The sequence below is a fragment of the Chiloscyllium punctatum genome, chromosome 41, assembly GCF_047496795.1.
Source record: "Chiloscyllium punctatum isolate Juve2018m chromosome 41, sChiPun1.3, whole genome shotgun sequence".
NCBI classification, from domain to species: Eukaryota; Metazoa; Chordata; class Chondrichthyes; order Orectolobiformes; family Hemiscylliidae; genus Chiloscyllium; species Chiloscyllium punctatum.
Window position 1 is genome coordinate 27,073,372 of NC_092779.1, and position 25,475 is coordinate 27,098,846.

The 25,475-nt window shown below is 41.7% G+C and overlaps 1 protein-coding gene across 1 annotated transcript in view; it reads right to left on the reverse strand.

The window, feature by feature from the left end:
• LOC140465106 (cystathionine gamma-lyase-like) overlaps positions 1-25,475 on the reverse strand; it is a 61,811-nt gene that overhangs the window by 11,907 nt on the left and 24,429 nt on the right. Inside the window, exons 5-9 of the mRNA XM_072560973.1 lie at positions 21,493-21,624; positions 11,034-11,091; positions 4,138-4,215; positions 1,853-2,005; positions 215-336 (exon numbers count right to left, since the gene is read on the reverse strand). Of these exons, the coding sequence (XP_072417074.1) occupies positions 215-336; positions 1,853-2,005; positions 4,138-4,215; positions 11,034-11,091; positions 21,493-21,624 (543 nt within the window). The remainder of the gene's footprint in view (positions 1-214; positions 337-1,852; positions 2,006-4,137; positions 4,216-11,033; positions 11,092-21,492; positions 21,625-25,475) is intronic.

Sequence of the window (25,475 nt, forward strand, 5' to 3'; positions counted from 1 at the left end):
TTCCCCCTAACTATGACAGAAAGTTGCCTCTCTCTTTTTAAAAAAGACAATGAAAAGCTCCCCATTTAATTTGTCAATGCTGAAATTAGGCTCAGCTGTACTGTTGGAACACAAACAGAAGTGAACATGATGTTTACCTGTTATAAGAGTGGCAAATATTAATCCCGTAAATTTGAATAAGACATAGGTAGGAAGAAATTACAAAAGTGCTCACTTTTAAGTTTTTCAGGAATGTCGTGGCATTTTCCAAATCTCCTTTAATCAAGAAAGCCATCATGCCCGAACTCCCAGTACACTGCTGCTTTATCAGATCATATTGTGGATGAGAAGGGAGACCTGAAAAATATACATTGACAAAATAAAGGTGGCATTTATAAAGGTTTATGAAGTATATATAAACCAGAATGGGATTTCTTGCCAGAACTGCAGTACGCTATCACTTGTGGAGAATAGGGAGTGAATGGAGCAGCAGGGGTTGTCACAGTAAAATGCTTCATATTCAACTATATTTATCTTCCAGTTGTGTAGCCCACACCAATACACATACAAATGAGATTGTGTTAAGGTAAGTGGCCTTCATCTTCATATCACTAAATCGACTCTCTTGAAAAGACATGGTAGAAAAATGGTTTAGCCATTCGTTGTCAATGTTAACAACTATTGATGAGGACCCACTCTTTTGTATCACAATTCCAAGACCATCTTAAATTGCAATGCTAATTTCCTGTTTCTTACAGTGTGTCAAATTCATGGATTTCTTGGTCACAGCTCAAGATCTGTCTCCCATACTTCCTTCCCTTCAACTAGCCCACTGAGTAAAATCCTGCTAAGGGTACTTCTTACCCTAGTCCTGAGCTCACATTCCCTCTTGCTGTCTCTAATCTCATTTTGTCCTCACGACCGTCCTTCTGATGAATTGATTTGATTTACACCCAAACGCTAACTATACAACTTCCCCTCCTGGTTTCCATGTTAGCTTTCTCCTCCTCATTAAAGGATGTTGTGCACTGCCAACTCGGTGAATTTGCAGTTGGTAGCATTCCCATGTATCTGCTGCCCATTTCCTTCCAGAGGTTTGGACGATGCTGTTTAAGGAGGTTTGTAGGATTTGTAGAATTTCTGCAGTGCATCTTGTCAATAGTGCACACTGCTGTTACTGAGCTTTGGAGGGAGTGAATGTTTGTGGATGTACTGCTAATCAAGTGGACTGATTTGTCTTAGGTGGTGTCAAACTTCTTGGGTTATATTGGATCTGCACTCATCCAGACAAGTGGGGACTATTCCATCACATTCCCAGTTTGTGCCTAGTAGATGGTGGACTGGTTTTGGGAAGTCAAGAAGCGAATTGCTCATCGGAGTATTCCTTGCCTCTGATTTGCTGTTATTGCCATTGCATTAATATGTCTTGTCTAGTTTAGTTTCTGGTCAGGGTGTATAGTCTTTGTAATATCCAGTGCCTCCAGGCATTTCTTGATATTATGTGAAGTGAATAAAGCAATACATGACAGTTAAAAGCTGTCCTGTACATATCACACTGCAATCACAGGAAAGGAAATGCACTCAATGTAAAATATTGGCTGTGCTATACTAGGAAGCGTAATATAAGGCTGATGTGGTTTTTGGACATGTGCACATTTATCAATATTGTAATTTTATGAAATGAAACAGAGTATCTAATGAACTAAGTCACATCTGATGGGTTTGTTAATTGATCCAATTAGGGATAACAATCAGATAGCAAATAGAATACAAAGACAGAATAAGATCATTAACCTTATTGCATCTATCAAGTCAGTTTGCTACCAAAATAGATCTACACATTGATAATAGAAATCATGTCTTAAGCACTAACCTGGAAAAATAACCTTCTCCACCCGAGGATCTGCCTCTAAAAACTGGGCTACAGCCAGCGCACTCTTGAAGTGTTGTTCCATTCGAAGAGCCATAGTCTTCAAGCCAAGGTTACACATGTAACAGTCGAATGGAGATGGAATTGCACCAATAGCTACAACACCAATAGAGTTTTGAAACAAAAACATTTTGTAAAACATTAGGTTCTATAAACCATATTTTGTCCTTTGGGACAGGTTATTTGTTTGAATACTCACTTGGTTGAAAAGTTATACAAAACATGAGCCAAAATATGAAACACAGAAAAGCATGTGATATTTTCTAAATCCTCTCCTACCTTTCAGACCAGAACTTTGCGGTATTTCAAGTGAATTTGAACTAAGATTATATATGAATGTGACACTACTTCCATCGATTTTTATTCTAGTCTTCTCTATAATGAAGAAGATAGTGAGGAACACAGATGCTGGAGAGTGAGAATCAATAAAATGTGACATTGGATAAAGCACAGCAGGTCTGGCAGCATCCAAGGAGCAAGGGAGTCGATGTTATGGGCAGGACCCTTCACCAGGATTGTCTGGTCTGCTGTGCTTTCTCTATAATGAAACCTAGTGTAAATTGAATTGTTTAAGGCATTTTGAATAGTGTTGCAATGAAATATGTTTCTGGTTTTAATTACTGATATTTACATTCCCAAATCGCTCTGCTCCTCCTCAAGCTTTACCGCCAAGGAATATTTGCCTTGCTTCCTTTCATCAAGATGAACCCCCCTCACATTTTGCTTTACTAAATTTCATTTGTTATTTATCTGTCCACTCAACAAAGTTGATATGTGTTTTCTATATTTTGTTAAGTCATTCCCATTGTCAGTAATACTGCCTGATGTGGCATTATCTTCAAATTTTAACACTAGCTTCAATCCCAGCTGATGGTACTACTGGACAGCAGGTCACAAAATGAATAAAACTCATTTTTCGAAATATTCAGTTAACATGTTGACAAGTTACTCAAACATAGCTACACAAGTCTGCAAAGTTTCTTTAACAAAACAAGTTTTGTTAACAGAAGTTGCAAACAAAAACAAGCTGTCTAGATATAGAACAGATGGAAAAATCTTAAACCACACAATAGAAATTTTTCATGATTTGGAGACGCCGGTGTTGGACTGGGGTGTACAAAGTTACAAATCACACATTACTAGGTTATAGTCCAACAGGTTTATTTGGAAGCACTAGCTTTCGGAGAGCTGCTTCTTCATCAGGTGTTGTGCAGAATAAGATTGTAAGACACAGAATGTGTAGCAAAAGTGTGATGTAACTGAAATTATATATTAAAAAAGACCTGGATTGTTTGTTAAGTCTCTCATCTTCTAGAATGACTATGTTGGTTTCAGTTCTTACATATGTAAACTGCAAAACTTTTTTAAAAAGTTATATTGTCAAGTGAACTTTAACAATTGGTGTCATGTCAGCCCAGATAATGTATTGAAGGTGTTAGCTTCTCTGTGTGAGGTTATCTGTGCCACAATGGTCAAACCGATTCTAATCTAAAAAATGCATTTACGGAATCTTACATGAATTCATGCAGTTTTTGAGCAATGTAAAATGTAATTCTGCAAATACAAGTTCACCCCACAAACTTATATGAATACCCCCCAAATACTTCCCTGACTACCTGCAAAAATCTAATCACTCTCCAGATCCAACCACACTATCAGTGACCGCACAGCTATGCTCAACCTGACTCAACTAATCCTCGATCATCCATATGTCCAGACCTGTCTACTACCCTCGAATAATCCCGAAACACCTGACACACTCCAGCCCTGTCCAAACCAGAATGCCAGCACCTCCCCCAGACCCAATAGACATGCCAATCAGATCTGAAAACACTCCCTAACGAGACAGAATAATGATACAACTCCCCACCACACCCACCTATCCATTTACTCAATCATCCACTCACGTATTCATTCATCCATTCACCAACCCACATTCATCCACTGAGAGACTTAAGACTACCACTCCACACACCTCCTCCCCACACCCCAACTGCCCATTTCTGCATTGGCCAAGATTGAAAGATCCCAGGAGAAATAGGTAGTATCACTGGATCAGAGAAAGCATCAAGGGGAGTGGCAAGATGACCACCATCGTCACTGCCTGGAAATTCTAGGCCATTGTGTACTTCACCATAAAAAACCTCTGACCTTAGAAATGAGCAATATTATAGAGCTGTTCAAACATTATCAAGCAAAATAGTGTTCAGAGAGCTGTAAATCGTTACCATTTTGCAAGAATTTGAGTCTTTCATAGAGGTCATCTCGATTCATAGAAGCCAAGCCCATGATTACATCACTGTGACCTGGAAATTTAAAAAGTTATTTTTTTCTGGTAAAGTGCACATATTGATACACAGCAATTCAAGGGAATAACTTTATTAGGAGTTTCACTGAAAGCTTGTTAAAAACTAAACCATACAAAGTGCTTTAACCTGAAGGACTAACAAACCAATTGTCACATACATGATTAACTCTTCACCAAGCAGTTGTTTCTGTGTGTTTCCCAGAATCATTTCAAAAAGTTACAAGATTATACAAATTATATTTCTGACATTAATTCAGGAGGAGTGAAAAGGTAATCCAGAGAATTCTTAAACATGATTGGCATGTTTATTGGGTCTGGGGGAGGTGCTGGCATTCTGGTCTGGTCAGGGCTGGAGTGTTGTCAGGTGTTTTGGGATTATTCGAGGGTAATAGTCAGGTCTGGACATATGGATGATCGAGGATAATTGAATTCAGTTTCAAAAAAATTATGGAAATGAAAGGCTATTGGAATGTTATAACAACTTGATAAGGTTCATTTCAGGAGGAAAATCCATCAGCCTTACACATTCTGCCTGATATGCAACCCCCTTTTTACTGTGATATAGTTGGCAATTGATTACCCTCGGAAATAACAGCCTGGGGTATAGAAACAAGGACTTTTTTTTATAAAGCTAGAATGAAATAAACAATGGGACACACTCAATCAATGGTAGCCATTTGTTGATTGTATTTAGAATAAATCTCTGCCAGGGCCTGCAATTAAACTCTCCTTTAAACACACATCTACCCACTTTCAATTACTAGAAAGTCATAGTGGAAGTGAATGGACTGTCTTGACATATTTGTATCAGTATCTATTTGATTTGTGGGTGTATTTGAGCATTGCGTTAAATTGAGGATAGAATTGTCATGTAACAAATATCTATGACTCATTGTTAAGTGGAGATATTATTGACTATTTACTTATATTTGGAGTAGTTGCTATATATATTTAATTACCTCATACTCTGATATTATAATCATTACTATAAATGTGAAAAAGAATTAATTAGCATAATAAACATTCTTAAACACTGACTAAAATTTTCTAGCCTTAATCCTTCAAGGACCAAAAAAAAATAATACTCTGGAATTCTTAAGTTAGATCCTATGTGCTGAAAGAAAATGAGAAAATGCTGAAGATACACAGCAGGTATTGCATCATCTAAGAAAAAAAGAAAAACAGAGTTAACTCCACAGGCTGAAAACATCAATTCTGGGTGGAATCTTCTTAGCCCCTGAACAACATAGGTAATGGAGAGAAAATTGAGAAAATAATGGGAGATGGCCAGTCAGATGCTTCTCGAGGTCAAGAGCAAGGTGTCCCGTTTTCCAATTAAATGTTAAATGGCGTAACAAGCTTGTCGCTAGTGAGTGGTGAGAAGCCTAGTGGCATGCAATGTTATGTATTAACATCTCTTTGTTACCTAATTTTGTTCATTGATATGAGGTTTTGCTTTCGCACCCCGCCCTTGTCGGATCGAAACTAGATGGTGACAATGTTTGACATAGAAATCAGAGTGGTTACCTGGCAACTCTCACTCACGTTTTGTTCCTCTGGAGCTCCATGTTGGACACCAGGCACTGACATAGAGTCATAGAGATGTACAGCACAGAAACCGGCCCTTCAGTCCAACTCATCCATGCAGACCAGATATCCTAAACTAATCTAGTCCCATTTGACCATATCCCTCTAAACTCTTCCTATTCATATATCCATGCAGATGCCTTTTAAATGTTGCCACTTCCTCTGGCAGCACATTTGACACACACACTACTCCCGTGTGAAAAAGTTGCCTGTTCGGTCCCTTTTATATCTTTCCCCTCTCACCTTAAACCTATGCCCTCTATTTCTGCACTCCTCCACCTCAGGGAAAAGACTTTGTCTATTTACCCTATCTATGCCCCTCATGATTTTATAAACCTCAATAAGGTCATCCCTCAGCCTCCGACACTCCAGGGAAAACAGCCCCAGCTATATATCAGGGCTGCTCACTCACTTTGGAGTCTGCTTTGTGTTCACAGCATCTCTGCTTTGTCTTTTTATGCTTTGCTCTCTGAACTAGAGCTTAAAGGCGCATTCTATGCCTCAAGTGCAACTAACTATTGGAGTTGTGATAAGTCAATCAGGGAGCTACATGGAGATCATTCAAAGATCTGGTCACTAATCGTTCAGGGCCGATGACATATATCAAGGGGTTTGTCCACTGTCAGTCCTGGGGTCTTTCCACTAATTGTCAAGGTGGCTTTATCTGAGGCCAATGATGTAGAAGGGATATTGGGGAACTCAACTGTGTGGATTGAAGGTAGCAGGAAATTACAGTTGTGAAATGAGACAACCTAATACCTAAATGAGGAGAGATTAGATTAGATTAGATTAGATTACTTACAGTGTGGAAACAGGCCCTTCGGCCCAACAAGTCCACACCGCCCCGCCGAAGCGCAACCCACCCATACCCCTACATCTACCCCTTACCTAACACTACGGGCAATTTAGCAATGGCCAATTCACATCTTTGGACTGTGGGAAGAAACCGGAGCACCTGGAGGAAACCCACGCAGACACGGGAAGAATGAGGCGGGAATTGAACCCGGGTCTCTAGCGCTGTGAGGCAGCAGTGCTAACCACTGTGCCAACGTGCCGCCCACAAATGTTAGAGCTTTGAGATGTTAGAGCTTTGAAGGGAAAGCTGTAATGCAGGAGTCAGGGTGGTGTTCATCAACAATCAGCAACACCCTGACTTTGACTCTGGTGGAAAGTGGTTTAGTATATATGGCACTTTGATTCAATGTGACTGGGGCTGGATAGTAAAAGGGGAGATGAAGAATTGAATGATTTTGAATGGAATAATTTATTGTCATATACCTTACAGTGAGAAAAACAGTAAAATATATTGAAAAGCATTCCCAATGCTGCCATGATCTGGCTCCATTTTGAATAATTTAGTAATAAGGGGAAAAAAATAGAAAGATAGAACTTAAAGAGAATCTATCAGTCCTGATTTAGCTCATCATCTTCAGCAAGAGGATAGACAGCTTGCGTGGGAAATTGGGGAAGTGCAAAACCAATGAGATTGATGGAACGGACCACCAGCAAGAGAATGTTTGTGTATGAGGTATCTCTTATTGTAAGAGGATGTGCCTGATACTCTTTGCTTGAGGAGTAATTGTTGTTTCCTTCCATCGTGCTGCAAAAAAACAATTTCAGAATGGAGCTGAAAAAGGTGGCCACCACAGCTGGAGTGGGTGGGGTTAGAGTTTCATTCTGTGAGGGAGGGGTTTCACTATGTGCAATGTGAGGCCCTTCAAAGGGGAGCAGCATTCCACAGATACCCATACAGTACAGGTGAAAGACAACTACATGCTGTATGGGAACCGTAGGCATTAACTGACTGTATGCAGTCCAAACTCCCGAGCACAAGCACTCTTGACCATCATCATAAATCAATCCGACTCATGGCTGTGATGCACAATGTACTGAGACTTGGAAGATTGAGTCTAGGGGGCAAAGTATCAAGCACCTCCCAAGTTCCCATAGTCTGTTGATGATGCAGGAATTATTCAGTTCACACCTTGGATCATTCAACATTGTGTCATGCCAAGGATGGCTAGGATCTGTGTAGTTGTGGCTCGACAGACATTCACATACACAACTTAATGATGAAAAATGAAAATATATCAACAAGCGTGACAAAATATTTACATGAAGTGTCAACCAAGTCTCCTTCCTCTCATTACATTTTAGTGCAGTCCTAGGATTTGCTGCTAGGGTGAGGGACCCTAACTGAGGTGGGGACCGTTCACTTTGGATCTTTGATTGGGTGACCCGGGGCATTTGTGACAAGAGGGGCCGGACAACCTGAGAATGTTCTGCACCGTCCATAACTTGAATGCCCACAGGGCTGAGGGTGGCATGCAAGGTGGAGAGCCTCAGTGGAGTGCTTCTGGGGAACCTGAGTGTGGTTCCTCCTTCAGCAATTGGCATCACCCTAACTCTGCATGAAGAAGGGGCACCTGGAGTGAGGTGAAGTTCCCATGTACCTCTGTCGCCTTGTCACTGCAGCTGAGCAGCAGTGGTTAGCGTGATAAAGTACAGATTTGTGTGCATACCCGGCAGAGCTTTTAGAGTTAGTGCAGCTGAGGGAAAAGTAGTAACTTGTTCTATGTATGTATCTATGGTTCTATCTATGGTAGCACAGAGGCCAGGCTAGGTTAGTATTCTGGAGGGATGGAGTAGTAAGTGAGGAAAGATGTTGCAAGCAATAGTGAGAGCTATTGTCTCCTTCTTACACTGCTAGCCCTTTCTTCACACTCTGGAGACCACACTGACCCAAGTGGCAACTCAGGCCTGGCTGTCAGGGTCTGGTTTTGTTGCCTCCTCTGGGGGAAGAGAGTGGCTGCCCCTCTAAAAAATCCTGTCCATCAGTACCTCCAGCTCCTGGACTGCAAAGTGGGCACCAATTTTATCTTATCTGCTGTGTCCAAGGAAAATGACACAAATAGTGCAGGGCAAATCTGGACTGACAGCACTTGACTGGACACACAACAGCCTTTTAAATATAGTACTAGGATGTGTTAAAACGTATGGGAGAATAGCATGAGCAGGCTGCCAGAGGGTCTTGGTGCGTAGGTAATGTAGCAAGTACATGAAGATAGTATGAGAAAACTCACTAGACCTCACGGAGAGTAAACCTCCATAAAGCTGACTAAAAACAAGACAGCCTGTGTCTGCGAAGATGCAGCCCAGAGTTTTCCATTTCAATATGGTTCCATATGAGTCCATGTTGGACTCGAAACATTAACCCTGTTTGTCTCTCCAACGATGCTGCCAGACCTGTTGAGTTTCTGTTTTTATTTCAGATCTGCAGTATCCACAGTGCTTTGCTTTTGTTCCTGCGTGTTGGGTGTTGGCTAACTCAGTTGAGTTGTTTCTGTTACAATTTACCTGTAGATGTGTTCTATCCTGAGATAATTCTGGTACTCCAAAAATTCCTAAGAGGAAAATTCCTAAAATTTCATTATAGGACCAAACCTATAGCAAGCAATTCTGACTAAGTGCCTTGAATGATCTGAAATCTCTCATAGTTCCTCAGGACCTCTTTTTGTTCCTCTCCTTAGCCTCATAAAAAGTTTAAGTAGATATGTTTACCTTACTGGAGGTAAAGGTAGTAACACTGTTAATGCACGTAACTCCTGCCATTAACAGTTAGAACTTGCAGAGAGATGAAAAAATCCTTATAGAGATCATAGTCATTCAAATGGTTTACCCACATTGCACACTTCAGAAAACACATCGAACAGACTAAAACGTGACTTCAGAATTTTGTTATTTTCCAAACGATAAATTTGTATTGATTGGAACCAGGTGGATCTTATTGAGAATCAGATCCTTGTTTGGGGTTGTTAACCTGTGCCAATCAGGAAGCCCTGGCTGTCCAATACAAACATGGGACCGCACACAGCATTGCCCTTTGATGTGAAGGGCAGTGCTTGTCACTAACCACTCAGGTGTTTTCCCCCTTTTGAGAGTTGGATCAGTGTGTGACTGTGTGTGCACATGTGCAAGGACTCTCCCTGTTGCTGCTTGGGACCTGCCTTGGGGCCCCTCCCCAGGACCTCCACAAAAACAAACAAACATGGGACCGCACACAGCATTGCCCTTTGATGTGAAGGGCCCTGCTTGTCACTGGCCACTTGGGTGTTTCCTTTCTTCCTGGTGGTGGAAAATTGAATAAAGATTCGTGCACCTTGTGCCTCTCACTGTGTCTCACACCTGCACACACACACACCATGGGTGCTGGGGGAAAAAATAAGCACTACCGCAGTTAGGCGGCAGTGTGAGGGAGGGAAAAAAAGAGAAAAAAAGAAAAAATACAAACATGGGACTGAGCCCGTGTGTCCCTGGAGAAGGAGCACGCAGTGTCTACCAACACCCTTGAGCTGTTCAGAGAGAGGTGGGCACACACAAGGAGTGGAGTGTTTTATTTCCCCCTCCAATTCTATTTTGATTTAATCCCTGCCCTCCCCTTCACCTTTTTGATCATGCAGCATTGCCCTTTGAGAAGGGCACTACTTGTCACTGCCCACCCTGGTGTTTCTTTACTTCCTGGTGGTGGAAATTGAATAAAGCTTTGTACACCTGTTGTCTTTCACTGTGTCTCACACCTGCAAACACACCACATGGGTGCTTAGAGAAAGAAAGAAAAAGGAGATTATAATCTCCTCAGTTCAGATTTAGGACTCTGAGCTGGCTGCCCACAGCCAGTGTACTGTGAGGAGGAAGAAGAAGAGGAGTTCTCTGAGCTAGGAGACATTTAAAAACAAAAAAAACAGGGATTCGAGTCCAGTTGTCTCTGGAGAAGGAGCACACACTGTCTACTGACACCATCAAGGTTTGTAGGGAGAGGTGGGCGCCGCAGGGAGTGGAGTGTATTATTTCCCCCTCTAACTCTATTTTGATTTAATCCCTGCCCTCCCCTTCACTTTTTTGATCACGCAGCATTGCCCTTTGATGAGGAGACTACTCAGGTGTTCCCTTTCTTCCTGGCGGTGGAATACAAATAAAGATTTAAGCACCTATTGTTCTTCACTGTGTCCTACATACATGATATGGGAAAGGAAAATAATACAAACAGGGGATTTAGAATCTCCTCAGTTCAGGGGACTGTCTCTGAGCTGGTTGGCCACAGTCAGTGTACTGTGCACAAGGAAATAAAGGGTTACTTGATGATGAAATACCAGTCTCTGTGCAGTTAGTTCATGGTCTGAACATTAAATTGCAAATATGATGCTTTATTTAAATACCAAAAGCTCTCACCATTCACGTATTTTGTTGCAGAACATGTGCAGATGTCAGCACCCAGTGCCAAAGGGCGCTAAAAAGAGAAAAGAAATTCTACAATATTCTGGAAGTAAATATTTCATTTGATTATTAATCATCAAATAACATAATATTAATAATATAAAGCAATGATATTTGAAATGTCATTGTCTAACTAATTCCCAATAAGAAAATGGGTGAACTAGCTAATTGAGTGGAGTATTAAGGCTCCAGCCATCATTTGGAAATAGATTAAACTTCTTGCACTAACTACTCGAGCTTCACATCATATTGGTGATTTTATCTACAATTGTCGGTCAAATGGAAAACAGACAAAAACATAATAAAACCACAACACATTAAAATGTCTTATCTTCTCATTTCTGTCCTTGCCACTGCTCAAATTTCTCACTGCACATCCAAAGAGTTTGTTGCTTTTCTGGACTAAAAGCATAAGTGGCACTTCGTGAACATACTGTAATCAAAACAGGGAAGTTTGACATGCTACTTAATACCAGCAGCAAGAAACCATCACTGAGATTCTATCCTCAAGTGGGTCCACACATACATTTCTGGTTGACTATCGATCAGTATAAACAGGCCAATTTCTGCATCTAAATCCATGTAAACCAACTGTACCACTGTGTCTCAATTGTCAGTAAAAAAGCAAGAACCTTATTTTATTAATACACGGCAGCTATTTAGGGAATTATACCAGACTAGGACAGGAAGGGACTGAATTTACATGCAGCAAATAGAGCCTAAAGGGGAAAAAGGTAAAAAGGCAAAATTAATGATTTTATATGAACGTATATAGAATTGAGGAAAAATGAATTGGGTCTGATCCTAAAGCCATTATGGCTACAAGGAGATTAGAGCTTGGAATAAAATATTCAGAGGTATGTGACTTACTGGAGGGAAGGGTGGTGGATTGGCTTTGGTAGGACAACATGGAATAAGTGAGATATGATCTTGGGTCAAAAGGTATTAACTCATATGAAGAGAGATAAGAATAACAAGGGGAGGAAGATACTTTTGGGAGAAGTATATTGGCCCCATGGCAGTAGCCATACTTCAGACAAAGAATAAATCAGGAGATAATGAAGGCAGTAAAAATGTAGTACATTAATCATGGGTGACTTCAATTTTCACGTGGACTGGAAAAGAAAACTGGCAGAGGTAATCACAAGGAAGGTTTCATAGATAATATTTGGGACAGTTTCCTAGAACAGTATGTTCTGAATCCAACCAATGATTAGGCTATTTTGGATCTGGTAGTGTCGATTGAGAAAGGTTTAATACATTAATCTGGAATAGAGGATGCCCTCAGAAATAGTGACCATGACATGGTTTAGCATTCAGTTCAAAGGGGAGACACTTGGATTGGAAATAGCTGGGCTAAACCTAATCAACGTTAATTACAAAGCAATGAGTGCAGAGTTGACTGGAGTGGACTGGGAAAGGGGTTTTGCAGAAAAGGTGGTTGATGAACAATGATTGACTTTCAAGAAAATAGATTATGTCTCACAACAAAGATCTATCACAATGAGGAATTCTGGGAAGAGAATAAATCACTCATAGTTGACCAACGAAGTTAAGGATAGTATTAAAGTGAAAGAGAAAAAAACATAAATGTGGCAAAGATTTATACCATGCCATAGAATTGAAAATGTTTTAAGGATCGGGACAGGGATTTGAGCCCAGCCATGGTCTGTGTGGAGGTTGTACATTCTCTCATGGGTTTCCTCCGGGTGCTCCCTCCCATAGTCCAAAAATGTATGAGGTCCCGGGTTCAATCCCCGGCATCTCCACTGATTTATGGGCAGCACGGTGACTCAGTGGTTAGCACTGCTGCCTCACAGCGCCAGGGACTCGGGTTCAATTCCCGCCTCAGGCAACTGTCTGTGGTTTTCCTCCGGGTGCTCCGGTTTCCTCCCACTGTCCAAAAATGTGCAGGTTAGGTGTATTGGCCAGGCTAAATTGCCCGTAGCGTTAGGTGAAGGAGTAAATCTAGGGGAATGGGTCTGGGTGGATTGCTCTTCGGAGGATTGGTGTGGACTTGTTGGGCCGAAGGGCCTGTTTCCACACTGTAAGTAATCTAATCTAATGTGCAGGTTAGGTGAATTGGCCATGCTATTGCCCATGGTGTTCAGGTTAGATGCATTAGTTAGATGAAATGTAGAGTATTAGCGTAGGGTAATGGGTTTAGGTGAGTTATTCTTCAGACGGTCAATATGGATTTGTTGGGGATTCTATGATTATATGATGCTGTATTTAAATGCACGTAGCATATCAAACAAGATTTGATATGGCACAGATTGAATGGCATGTGGCACTGATTGAAATTGGCAGATACAATGTTGTGGGTATCACAGAGATGTGGCTGCAAGGGGACCAGGGTGGGAACGAAATATCCAAAGGTACACATCCTATCGAAAGGACAGTCAAATGGGTAAAAGGAGGTGGGGTTACTATATTACTAAGAAGTGAAATTAAATCAACAGCAAGAAGTGATCTGGGGTCAGAAAGTGAAGAATCTGTATGGCTAGAGTTAAGGAACAACAAAGAAAAAAGACCCTTTTGAGAGTTACACAGGCCTCCTATCAGCAATCACAGTGTGGGGAAGAAAATAAATTAAGAGATAGAAAAGACATGTAAAAAAAAACTTGATTAAATTAACCATCAGATGACTACTGTCTAGCTCCATGCACTACCACAATCCCTCCCCCCACCAACCTCCAAAAGCAGTCAACCCCAGATTTACTGGAGGAGAAAGTGAGGACTGCAGATGCTGGAGATCAGAGCTGAAACCTGCTGCGCTTTTCCAGCAACACATTTTCAGCCCAGATTTACTGGAGTCAAGGTTACGAACCTGTACTTCCTGTACTTTCAATTCACTTCATACTTGAACAATGATAATTGTCGCAACTATATATGCAGGCAATTAAAAAAACACGCATACAAACAACTGATATTCATGCTCTCATTGGTGAGAACATCAAAAATCTATTGAGGTATAACTGACTTCAAAAATAGAACATTAAACAGAATTAGAGTTCTGTTGTAAAAATTACTTTTTAAAAAGAGTCAAAATAAATCAAAACTCAAGGATTGGGATGCAGCCAAGTTTCTTTGTTATGATCAGACCCCAGCTAGTTTCCTAAATTCATCAAGTTCCCAGATGGAATTCCTGAAATTGTTCACCTCCGTGGTGAGGAGGGATGAACTGGCTCCTCTTCTTTGTTCACCCACCTGCTCAGTTGGTTGTAGTCAAGTTAATTTAAAAGGTATTCCTTTTGTTGTGACTATCTTTTTGCAAGATCCAAATTAACGTCAGTATTAGGGGGAGTCAACTTCATCAGTTTCCTTGAATTTACAGAAAGGCTGTTTCCTCATTACTAAAGATGAGAAGTACTGTCAAGGGAACACATATACACAATGATTAGAAATAAGGAATGAATATGACAGGATGAAAGTTTAAAAAAAAAGATATATGGATCGGACTCTGAGTGTTTGCAAAGAGCAGCAAGTTGAATATTGTGACCAGTGCAGTGGAAGGTGCCAGTAGCACTGACATTGGTTGGTAAATGGTCAGTTGCACAATCCTTAGTATTGCAGATTAGTTGAGGTCCTGTCATTTTGATGCTTTTTGACGATGATTAAGTTCCAGTGTTCATTGTCCAGAGAATGCTTCATTGTTTCCTTTTAAATGGACTGAAGCGTTAGGTGAAATGTAGTGGTTTCTTGCAATATAATGTAACCAAGAGATAGTCCTGTGGCTGTGAATTTCACAGTTGACTAACAGCTGAATGCAGGATGGCACACATAACAGTGTTCAGTCCCAGTAGTCCATTCCAGTAGAATTGAAATTGGCTTTTTAATGTCTGTTCTTGTGTAGTCCTGGAAAGGAAAACAGACAGGGAGCTTTCTGCTGAGAGGAAGGAGATGGTTGGCTTCTTTTTATCTCTTTGTTCAGTTTCACCCTGTTTGAAGTTTTCCTGACAATTTATCTGTGGGACACTTTATTCACAGGACTTTGCCAAACGTTCACTGAACTGAAACCCACATTTCTTCTGTAGCATATGACTCTATGACAGTTATTCTTTTAAAAACAACACATTTTTGAAATAAACATTTTAAAAGGTCTGTAAATAGTTTCGGATTCCAATCCATCATCACAACTCATTTAATGAAGGTAAAAAATAAAGGTACCATAGTCCACTACAAGTTGTCATTAGTTAAAAGTTGAATCTATTTTGTATGTGTGTTCAAAAAAGTGAAGACCAATCACTCTCATTTTGGAATAGGATCAGCAATGCACCTTTGAGCCAAAGTCACCACAGTTAAATATCATTGAGAAATGTATCCATTGCATTTGAAATTGGTGCATGAGACAGAAAAAAGAAAAATTCAGTCATGGGGCCAAATTAGTTATGTAACTGATCTCTAGTGTGGACATGTTGTGGAATCATTTGTCTGGAGAGGCAATGTGCTCACCTTTGCTGAGACTCTGCAATGTACATGCCTTTGTTGCCATATTTAAAGCCAAGCCCCACAACGTTTCAGATACCACAAGCCAGGAACTGCTCTTCACATTCCTCTACCAATTTCCTTCAGGAAATAACTGAGAAAGGCAATTTAGCTCCACAGTGCACTGACAGGGACCTGGAGGGGGTGGTGGCAAGGAGGGCAGTGCTGACTGGTAAAGGAGAACATACTAACAGAGTCAGCCATCCCAGACTGGAATGGCAGCTTAGGTCAGTGCAGTGTCCTGGGTGAAGTATAATACACTGCAGGGCAGAATGAAGGTTATTGATTTTCTACATTGGGTGGAGTGCAGAAAACCTTCACTCACTTCCTTATGCCTGTGTTCTTCGGGCCACAACTCAAACAAAGGTGCAGCTGCAAGCACCTCTTACCAAGGATCACTGCAACTGTCAATATTGCATTCACCATGTCCATTCAAAGCCTCTCACTCACATCATCCTCGCAAACTGCTAACCTTTCCTGTCTCTGCATTTCCTACTCACTCACAGTGGACACCTAGCAACATCTGTTGCTGCAGTATCATGGACTTTTACTCTTAAAATATCTGCTCCAGTATCTTTGTCACCGTCAAACCTGGTTATGTTGAACCAGATAAGAGATGAACAGACTCTTGAGGGATCCCAAACATTTTTCATCTCTCACATGCAACTGATGTCTTGACTGAACATAACATTGGACATCAAGGATCCTTGAATCTGTGACATTAATAGCCAGGAGGTTGCACTTTAATGTGGACAACATTGAGATTAAAAGCAACATTTAGGAATTGTGCTAGGGTCTGGCCTGCACACATCTTCCACACTTATTCTCACGCTGAGAGTGGAAGTACAGAATTACTGACCATTCCACACATCTTTGGAGGCAACGTTTAATTCCACCTATCAGCTTTTAAAAAAACACACACACATTCATTCAAGTCTGAGAGATACATAATGGACAGGAGAATGTGAGGACTGCAGGTGCTGGAGGTCAGAGTCAAGAGTGTGGTGCTGGAAAAGCACAGCAGGTCAAGCAGCATCCGAGGAGCAGGAGAATTGACATTTTGGGAATAAGCCCTTCATCAGGAATTCACCTGCACATAATGGAGAGTTCACATCTCCACCTTCCCTCATGATGCAGTGGTCTGCTCAGGAAAGCTGCACAAAGTCTCTTCTCAACCCGCTGTTGAAAATGAGACACAATGCTTGGACATGATATGCTGACTGAAGCCTTACACACTCCCTAAACCTACGACAATGCAATATTAGTGCCTTGTTTCACTGAGTGATGCTATTTCCAGTAGAACCTCTGCTGTGTAGATACAGAAAATTGGATCAGTCATAGATTCCAGGCATATAACCATATGGCTATGGAACACTGAGCAAGGATTATTGAGCAACAGAAAAGGTTAAGTACTGCAAACATAACACAATCCATATGTAGTTTGCTCAAAGTAGGGCTACTTGCCAGAAGACCAACAGAAGGCTTACATAAGAAAAGGAAGCCCAAACCAACTTTACAGCCTGGAAATGAGTTTTAATTAGATTTTCTCTGGCATCTCACGCTCAGTGAGGCATTGCTCTGTCATGTTCTCGTGAATGTCCCTCCTGATCAATGGCCACATTCTCAATTTCAGCTTGATCCTCAGATATTTTGTCAATCCCCCATTTTGTCGGCATCAAGAAGCTCCCACTTCTGTCACCTCTGTTGTGAAGGGTGCAGAATGCCACAATGATGTGGCACAACCTTTCAGGCATCAAAATGTCATCTTAAGGAGACCAAAGATGTGTTTCCCTATGGCACTAATGGAAGCATGGGCAGCATTGCATCCTCATTCCATGCCTTTGGAGAGCATAGCCCTTGACTCCAAACAGCAATCTGTATATGTCCCAAGGAATTTAGGAGGAGACACTAACTTGGGTGTGCTCTGGCATGTAGATATCATGTCAACTCCCAGGATATCTGGCACAGACATCGAAAACTTGCCATTGATGGTCAAATTGAACTTGAACATAGATGGAATGGAATGGAATGGAATCCCGCCTCAGGCAACTATTTGTGTGGAGTTTGCACATTCTCCCCATGTCTATGTGGGTTTCCTCCAGGTGCTCTGGTTTCCTCCCACAGTCCAAAAATGTGCAGGTTAGGTGAATTGGCCATGCTAAATTGCCCGTAGTGTTAGGTGAAGGGGTAAATGTAGGGGAATGGGTCTGAGTGGGTTGCTCTTCAGAGGGTCGGTGTGGACTTGTTGGGCCGAAGGGCCTGTTTCCACACTGTAAGTAATCTATTCTATGAGCTGGAAGACTACTCTGCTAAAGAATACTACAAGTTGGTGATAAGATAGGTTCAAAGCAATGAGTGCATTGTATAGCTGTTGTCCTTCAACTTGGAGAGACCAGCATTGGTGGAGAATCCCGCTGGCTGAGCTGCCTCACTCTCCCAAAGGGGAAGGATATGAATAGCTGGGATCTGGAGAAAATGGCATCAGTGACATCCCGAGAACATGTATAGGTCAAGGATAGGGAAATGTCACATTGGTCCCTAGTTAGTCCCTGAAATGAGCTGCTAGCAGAGAAATTCACAGTAGCTATAACCTTAATGGCCATCAGAATGGGTTTGCCACCCAGTCCTTGTCAAGCCAAGTTCTACTGTAGCAGGTGACACAGGTCAGTGATGCTTGTCTAAGGCATCAGTGAGGGACCATCACCAGGGACCAAGGAGTCCAGAACCAGGGGTGACAGTCTAAGAATACAAGGTAGGCCATTTAGGATGGAGTCGAGAAGACATTTCTTCACCCAGAATGTGGTGAGCTTGTGGAATTCTTTGTCACAGAAAGCAGTTGAGGCCAAAACATTGAATATTTTCAAGAAGGATATTGACATAATTACTGGATTAAAGGGATCAATGGGTATGGGGGTGAAAGCGGGAACAAGGTTATAAGTTGGATAATCAGCCCATGATCAGACTGAACGCTGGAACAGACTCGAAGAGCCAAATGGATACACATGCTCCTATTTTCTGTGTATCTAAGTATCAGATGATGTTCAAACCGGGGAAGAAGAATACACAAATAAATATAGGTTTCACATACTGAGGCCCCAGGGAAGCAGCTGAAATTGAGCATTGTATAAACAGAAGGTCAGGCATTTGATGAGCATGTAGAACAGAAGACTACGCATTCTGTTTTATCAAGTTTGAGTCTAAGTGGATTAATTAAAATAGGCCTTTTACTGTCCTTACGTCTTTCAGTAATAGATTTGATGTCAAAGTGCATCCAAAACTAGAAGTAATGACCAATTATACTGCAATTTGAAAAGTCACTTTTTTAAAAATTTCATTTGTGTGATATAGACATTGCTGGCTGGCCAGCATTGATAGCCCATTCCTATTTGCTCTTGAGGTGGGGGGGTGAGTTGCCTTCTTGAATCGCTGCAGTCCACTTACTATGAGTTGACCCACAATGCCAGTAGGGAGGGAATTCCAGAAATTTGACCCAATGACTGTGAAGGAATGGTGGTATATTTCCAAGTCAGTGTGGTGAGTGGCTTGGAGGGGAACTTGCAGCTGGTGGTGTTCCCAAGTACCTGCTGCCCTTGTCCTTCAAGCTGGAAGTGGTCATAGGTTTGGAAGGTGCTGTCTAAGGATCTTTGGTGAATGTCTGCTGTGTATCTTGTAGGTAGTACACACTGCTGCTACTGAGCACCGGTGATGGAAGGATTGAATATCTGTAGACGTGGTGCCAATCAAGTGGGCTGCTTTGACCTGAATGATGCCAAGCTTCTTGAGTGTTATTGGATTGTACCCATTCAGGCAAGTGGGGAGTATTCCATCACAATCCTGACTTATGCCTTGTTGATGATGGATACTCTTTGGAGTATCAGGAGGTGAGTTACGTACCACAGTATCCCTAGTCTCTGACCTGCTCTTGTAGCCATTGTGTTTATGTGATGAGTCCAGTTGAGTTCCTGGTCAATGGTAACCCCAAAGATGTTGACACTGGGGAACTCAGTGATGGTAATACCATTGAATGTCAAGGGGTGGTGATTAGAGTGTCTCTTATTGATGATGGTCATTGTCTAACATTTGTGTAGTGCGAATGTTACTTGCCTCTTGTCGGCCCAAGCCTGGATATTGTCCAGATCTTGTTGCATTTGAGCACAAACTGCTTCAGTATCTGAGGAGTCATGAATGCTGCTGAATACTTTGCAATCATTGGCAAACATCTCCATTTCTAACCTTATGACAGAGTGAAGGTCATTGATGAAGCAGCTGAAGATTGCTGGGCCTAGGACACTACCCATGTCTAAGGGACTCCTGCAGTGATGTCCTGGAGCTGTGATGACTGGCCTTCCGCAGCCACAACTATCTTCCTTTGTGCCAGGTATGACTCTAACCAGCGGAGTGTTTGCCCCCTGATACCCACTGACTCCAGCTTTGCCAGGGTTCCTTGATGCCACACTCGGTCAAATGCAGTCGCGATGTCAAGGCCTGTCACTCTCACTCTCACTCTCACCTCTGGAATTCAGCTCTTTGGACCATGTTTGAGCCAAGACTGTAATGTGATCAGGAGCTGAGTGACCCAGGCGTAACCAAAACTGGGCGTCACTGAGCAGGTTGTTGCTGAGCAGGTGCTGTTTGATAGCTCTGTCGATGACCCCTTCCATCACTTTACTGATGATGGAGAGTTTGTTGATTGCTCCACAATTGGCAAGGTTGAATTTATCCTGCTTTTTGTGTTACAGGACATACCTGGGCAATTTTTCACATGGTCAGGTAGATGCCAGTGTTGTAACTATACTGGAAGACCTTGGCTAGAAAAGTGGCAAGTTCTGGAACACGCATCTTTGGTACTATAGCTGGAATGTTATCAGGGCCCATTGCCTTTGCAGTGTCCAGTGTCTCCAGCCATTTCTTGATCTCATGTGGAGTGAATCGAATTGGTTGGAGACTGGTATCTGTGATGCCGGGTACCACTGGAGGAGCCCAAGATGGATTGTCCACTCAGTACTTCTAACTGAAGATTGTTGTGAATGCATCAGCCTCATCTTTTGCACTGATGTCCTGGGCTCCGCCATCATTGAGGATGGGGATATTTGTGGAGCCTCCTCCTTCAGTGAGTTGTTTAGTTGTCCACCACCATTCACGACTGGATGTAGAAGGACTGCAGAGCTTAGATCTGGTCCGTTGGTTATGGGATCACCTAGCTCTGCCTATCACTTGCTGTTTATGCTATTTGGCACACAGGTAGTCCTGATTGGTAGCTTCACCAGGTTAGTACCTCATTTTTAGGTATGCCTGATGCTGCTCCTGGCATACCCTCCTGCACTCTCCATTGAACCAGGGTTGATTCCCTGGCTTGATAGTCATGGTTGAGTGGGGGATATGGCAGATTAACTGCTGAAATGCTATTACATTTCTTTCAAAACAAATCCAAGGTGTGCTGAGAAAGCAGCAGAACAGAATTGAAGCTAAAGATCAAACATGATCAGATTGGACAGGCTTGAAGATAAAGTTCCCCTTTCGCATATTCTGCAAAAAACTGTATTCCAAGAGACTTGGATCTGAAATTACTAATAAAAACTATTCCATTGCAATGGAAAATAATACTCTAATCTATAGAGTCATAGAATGCACAATTGGCATAATGGTGCAACAATTTCTGCATCAGCAATACAATGACTCAACATTATTGTCCATGTTCAATAACAGAAAGTCTTTATATACCTATCATTCAATTTAAAAACAGGATTTATCACTGCAGGAGCAATTTTACTGAGTCCTGAGCATAGTTAGGCTTATTTAGAGACATGAGGAAAGAAAAAGTAATAATTCAATGAAAAGAAATAAACCCACACTAAATATTTGAAATTACATTGCGATACGTTAATTCAATTGAGCAACATGGCTAATTGTGGACCAATACTGTTACCTGGAAATACGATGTCATGAAGGTGTTATCCACAACCAGTATGATGTCTCCATGTTTGTGTGCAGTTTCTGCACAAGCTTTGATGTCAATAACTTTCATCATAGGATTAGAGGGAGTCTCAATCCAAACAAGCTGTGAAAAGAACCATAAACAAGGTACATAAACATAGGGATTTCTTCATAGGGGCACTCTGAGGGAAGTGAAAATAAAGTAATGCAGGCTGTTGTTTTCTTAAAGTTCATGACCATAAAAGTGGACATGGCACCATATTTCGAATGGTCCGTGACAGTCTTGAACATGGTTGGTTTAGGATGAAAATGGTTGTTTGGAATTGGGAGTGGGGTGTGCATTTACCTGATGATTAGTTACTGTGGATATCATTATCAGGTTTATTCCTGCATTTCAGTATTTTGCTGCCAGAAGGAGATTTGCCTGTCTTTCTGTCTTGGTGACAGTAAGGTAAACTAAGCACCTATGGCTATTTCCTTATCCCAATGCTCTGAAATGTCAAATGAAAACTCTTGATTATAGTGCAATAAAATAAAGAACTGTAGATGATGGAGATTTGAAACAAAAAACAGAAATTGTTGTAGAACCACAGCAGGTCTGGCAGCATTGATGGGGAGAAAGCAGAGTCTGCACCTGACTTAAGACTGTTAATTCTGTTTTCTCCCCACATATGCTGCCTGACCTGTTGAGTTTCTCCAGCAATTTCTGTCTCAGTATAGTACATCTTGTCCACCCATATACTGTGTACATTTCAATATAATCAGGCAAAGTCTCGCCAATGTGGTTTTTCTTGTACATGTTGGAAACTATGAAAGACCAAGTCCTCCTTTCATTTGCATTATCCCTGAACAGCCTTTGGGAGATTACTGTGGCAACATTATTCAAGGAAGAATGGAGAATATATTTTGAAGAAGCCTCAGTGATTTCCATGCAACATTCCTTATTCCACCATCTTAACCCTGTACTGATGCTGATTGACAAAACGTTGTCAATTTTCTTCCACCATCTCAAAGCAACTACTAGAATGAATTAGTAATGTTTCTTCTGAAGATAAGATATCTCTTTCCTGGAATTTCCAGCATCTTCCAGCCTTATCCTCAGTGTTCCAGTTTAATGGGTTTTTTTAGCTTATGACCAGTAGATTTCACAAGCTATCAAATTCCAGCTCTGAGCAATTTGACCAACCCCCAGGAGTGTACTTTTCACTGCTTCAAGGCTCTAAGACTGGTACTGTTCAGTTCTCCCAGCATGCATGTGAGGCTGCTTAGCTTTGTTATCATTAGCACACATCTCAGAGAAACAGCCGTGGGTCAAACACTACCCCAGGAATCTTTCCAACCTCAAACTTTGAAAAACAACTAATTCCAAGAATAACTCCCCTCCCTTCAGTGATTCTAAACTGGAGCAGTCCATCCCAGTGCTACAAATCTCAGCATCCTCATCATAATATTGCCAGATCTGAGACCCCATCCCAGCTCTGCTAAGTTTGTTCCAACCCCCTCAGACTATTAACAGGACACCCTTGTACTGCTGAGATCTTAGGTCTCATGTTTTCATTCCAGTGCTCTCAATTTCCAAATACAATAACATATGTCTTGCCAATCCATCATGCTGTGTACCCAAAGGCATTTTGATACTTTGAACATTTCCATCTGGCTTTGACAATGCCTTCTACCTTGTCTCATGAAAACATATGTTACCAGTTGTACTGTGCAACAGTGTGTGGAGGTCAACATCAGTAGGAACATGGAGTAGAAGGGAGAAGAATTCTGCCCAAGGATATCATTGTTAGGGCTTGCACTGAACTCTTTAGAAATAAATACAATTTAAATTAAACAGAAATGCAGACACTTGGACAGGTCAGGCCATTTACCTGAGACAGCAGTTTACCACCAGGCACTCTTTGTCTTCACCACCTTTCCTAGACAATGGCCTCTCTGGATCTGTAAGCATTGTTTTCCTATGTGTAGCCTCCCAAGGATACAAATTGTTGATGTGCAACCGGGTAGAGCCTCTGCCAAGAGCAGGAAACAACCACCTAAGTGTGGCCTTGCATACCCATGGTGGGATTGATCAGGCACTGAGCTCCAATTAGATGACCTGATTTAAGATATTACTTTATATGCCAAGGGACCATGGTCAGAACATGGCAGCCCACAATGACATTATAGTTGTAGCCATGGGAAGAACCGCAGGATTTCATTGGTGGAGTGACTGCCTGATTACAAGCTCCTACACATGGGATTTCACGAACAACTGGTATTGTGAGCATATGCTATTGTGCAAAAAAATTAATAAAGATTTCCACATTAAGTGGAAATTGTATCCAAAGTTTGCTTCATATTGTACCCACCTAGCGTATGGGCTTGGAACTTTAGAAGGTGATAAGAGCCCTGTCAAAGATTGTTCATGGATTTTTCCTGACCATGAGGGGATCCCAGAAGATAAAGAAATGGGAAAACAAACTTTGGGTGGGTCTCTCACAGAATGTGTGGCAGGGAAATTGTCTCTAAAACAGGGATGGGTACAGGTTGGGTCCTGAAACCTGTACATAAGGCTACACAGTGGACAAAGGGGATCTCCCTGTTGGCCAGGTTTGGGAACGGCAGTTTGGGTTATGATTTATCAGCAGCAAGGCAGAAGGAATTAAGGTCGTAAAATTTTAACCAGGAGCTTACATAAGGTGAGAATTGGAGAAAAATTGCAACGGCAGGGTGGAATAGTATGTGTGGTGGTAGCATTCTCAGAATCCAGGGGTGACAAGAACAAACAGAGTTAGAATCATTTCCCATCTACAACCTCCGAGAGTCAGGCATGTGCTGTGAGGAATTAGTCATGATAAAGAAGCCCCAATAAAGAGTGGGAGAGTTTGCATTTTAAAAAGTAAAACAAAAAAAAATAGTGAAACCATTAATGTAATTTATTTACCTTTTAGATTAGATTACTTACAGTGTGGAAACAGGCCCTTCGGCCCAACAAGTCCACACTGACCCACCGAAGCTTAACCCACCCAGACCCATTCCCCTACAACTAACACTACAGGCAATTTAGCATAGCCAATTCACCTATCCTGCACATTTTTGGACTATGGGAGGAAATCAGAGCAAACCCAGGGAGAGGGGTAAACTCCACACAGAGAGTCGCCTGAGGCAGGAATTGAACCCACGTCTCTGGCGCTCTGAGGCAGCAGTGCTAACCACGGTGCCACCGTGCCACCCAGACCTCCCTTGCTTCTGATTTGAGTTCTGTCTTGGTTTTAAGCTGTTAAGACAAATGTTGAAAGGATTGTCAATGCAACGAAGGCTTCCAATGATAACATCTGAGTCTAAGATTTAATTAATTCTTTCGTCCACTGAATTTATAATTTATTAAAGGAGGTTAGATTTCTCGGGTGCATGGAAATATGGAAATGTGATGATTTGCCTTTTTTAGTGCTTCTCACTTTGCATTTCCTTGGAGGCAGATCATCATCTAATTTGCATCTTTTTTTAGTACACAGCTACTTCAGTGCTAGGTTGCAGGCTGTCACACCCCGTTGCTCCTGTTGCTTTTCAGCACAGAGGCAGATTGTCAGAGTTTAGAGAGCGGAACAGTGAAGGGAGTGGATCTTGTGGTGTATGGTACTTTACCAATATCACATGTCTGCAGCATGTGCCAGCCGCTTACTTTGCAAACATCCTGCTTTCGCTTCAAGCAAATGGCCATGCCTGAAGGTTAAGTGCAGTCAATTCCTTTATAGCATCAAGGGGTCTGTCAGAGGACAGGGATTATCATGATGTCTTATTAATCAACTTCTACCCACTCAACGTAGCAACCTTGGTTGCATAATGTACATTTGAACAAAGTGGCATACCTCAGTTGCTGTGAATCATTGGAGGCTCACTTCTGAATCTCACTCAGCAAAACATTTTGGTGCAGTTTACAGATGAAGAAGTAGTAAATGGGGGCTTTAATTTAGTTAAGTGAGGTAGTCA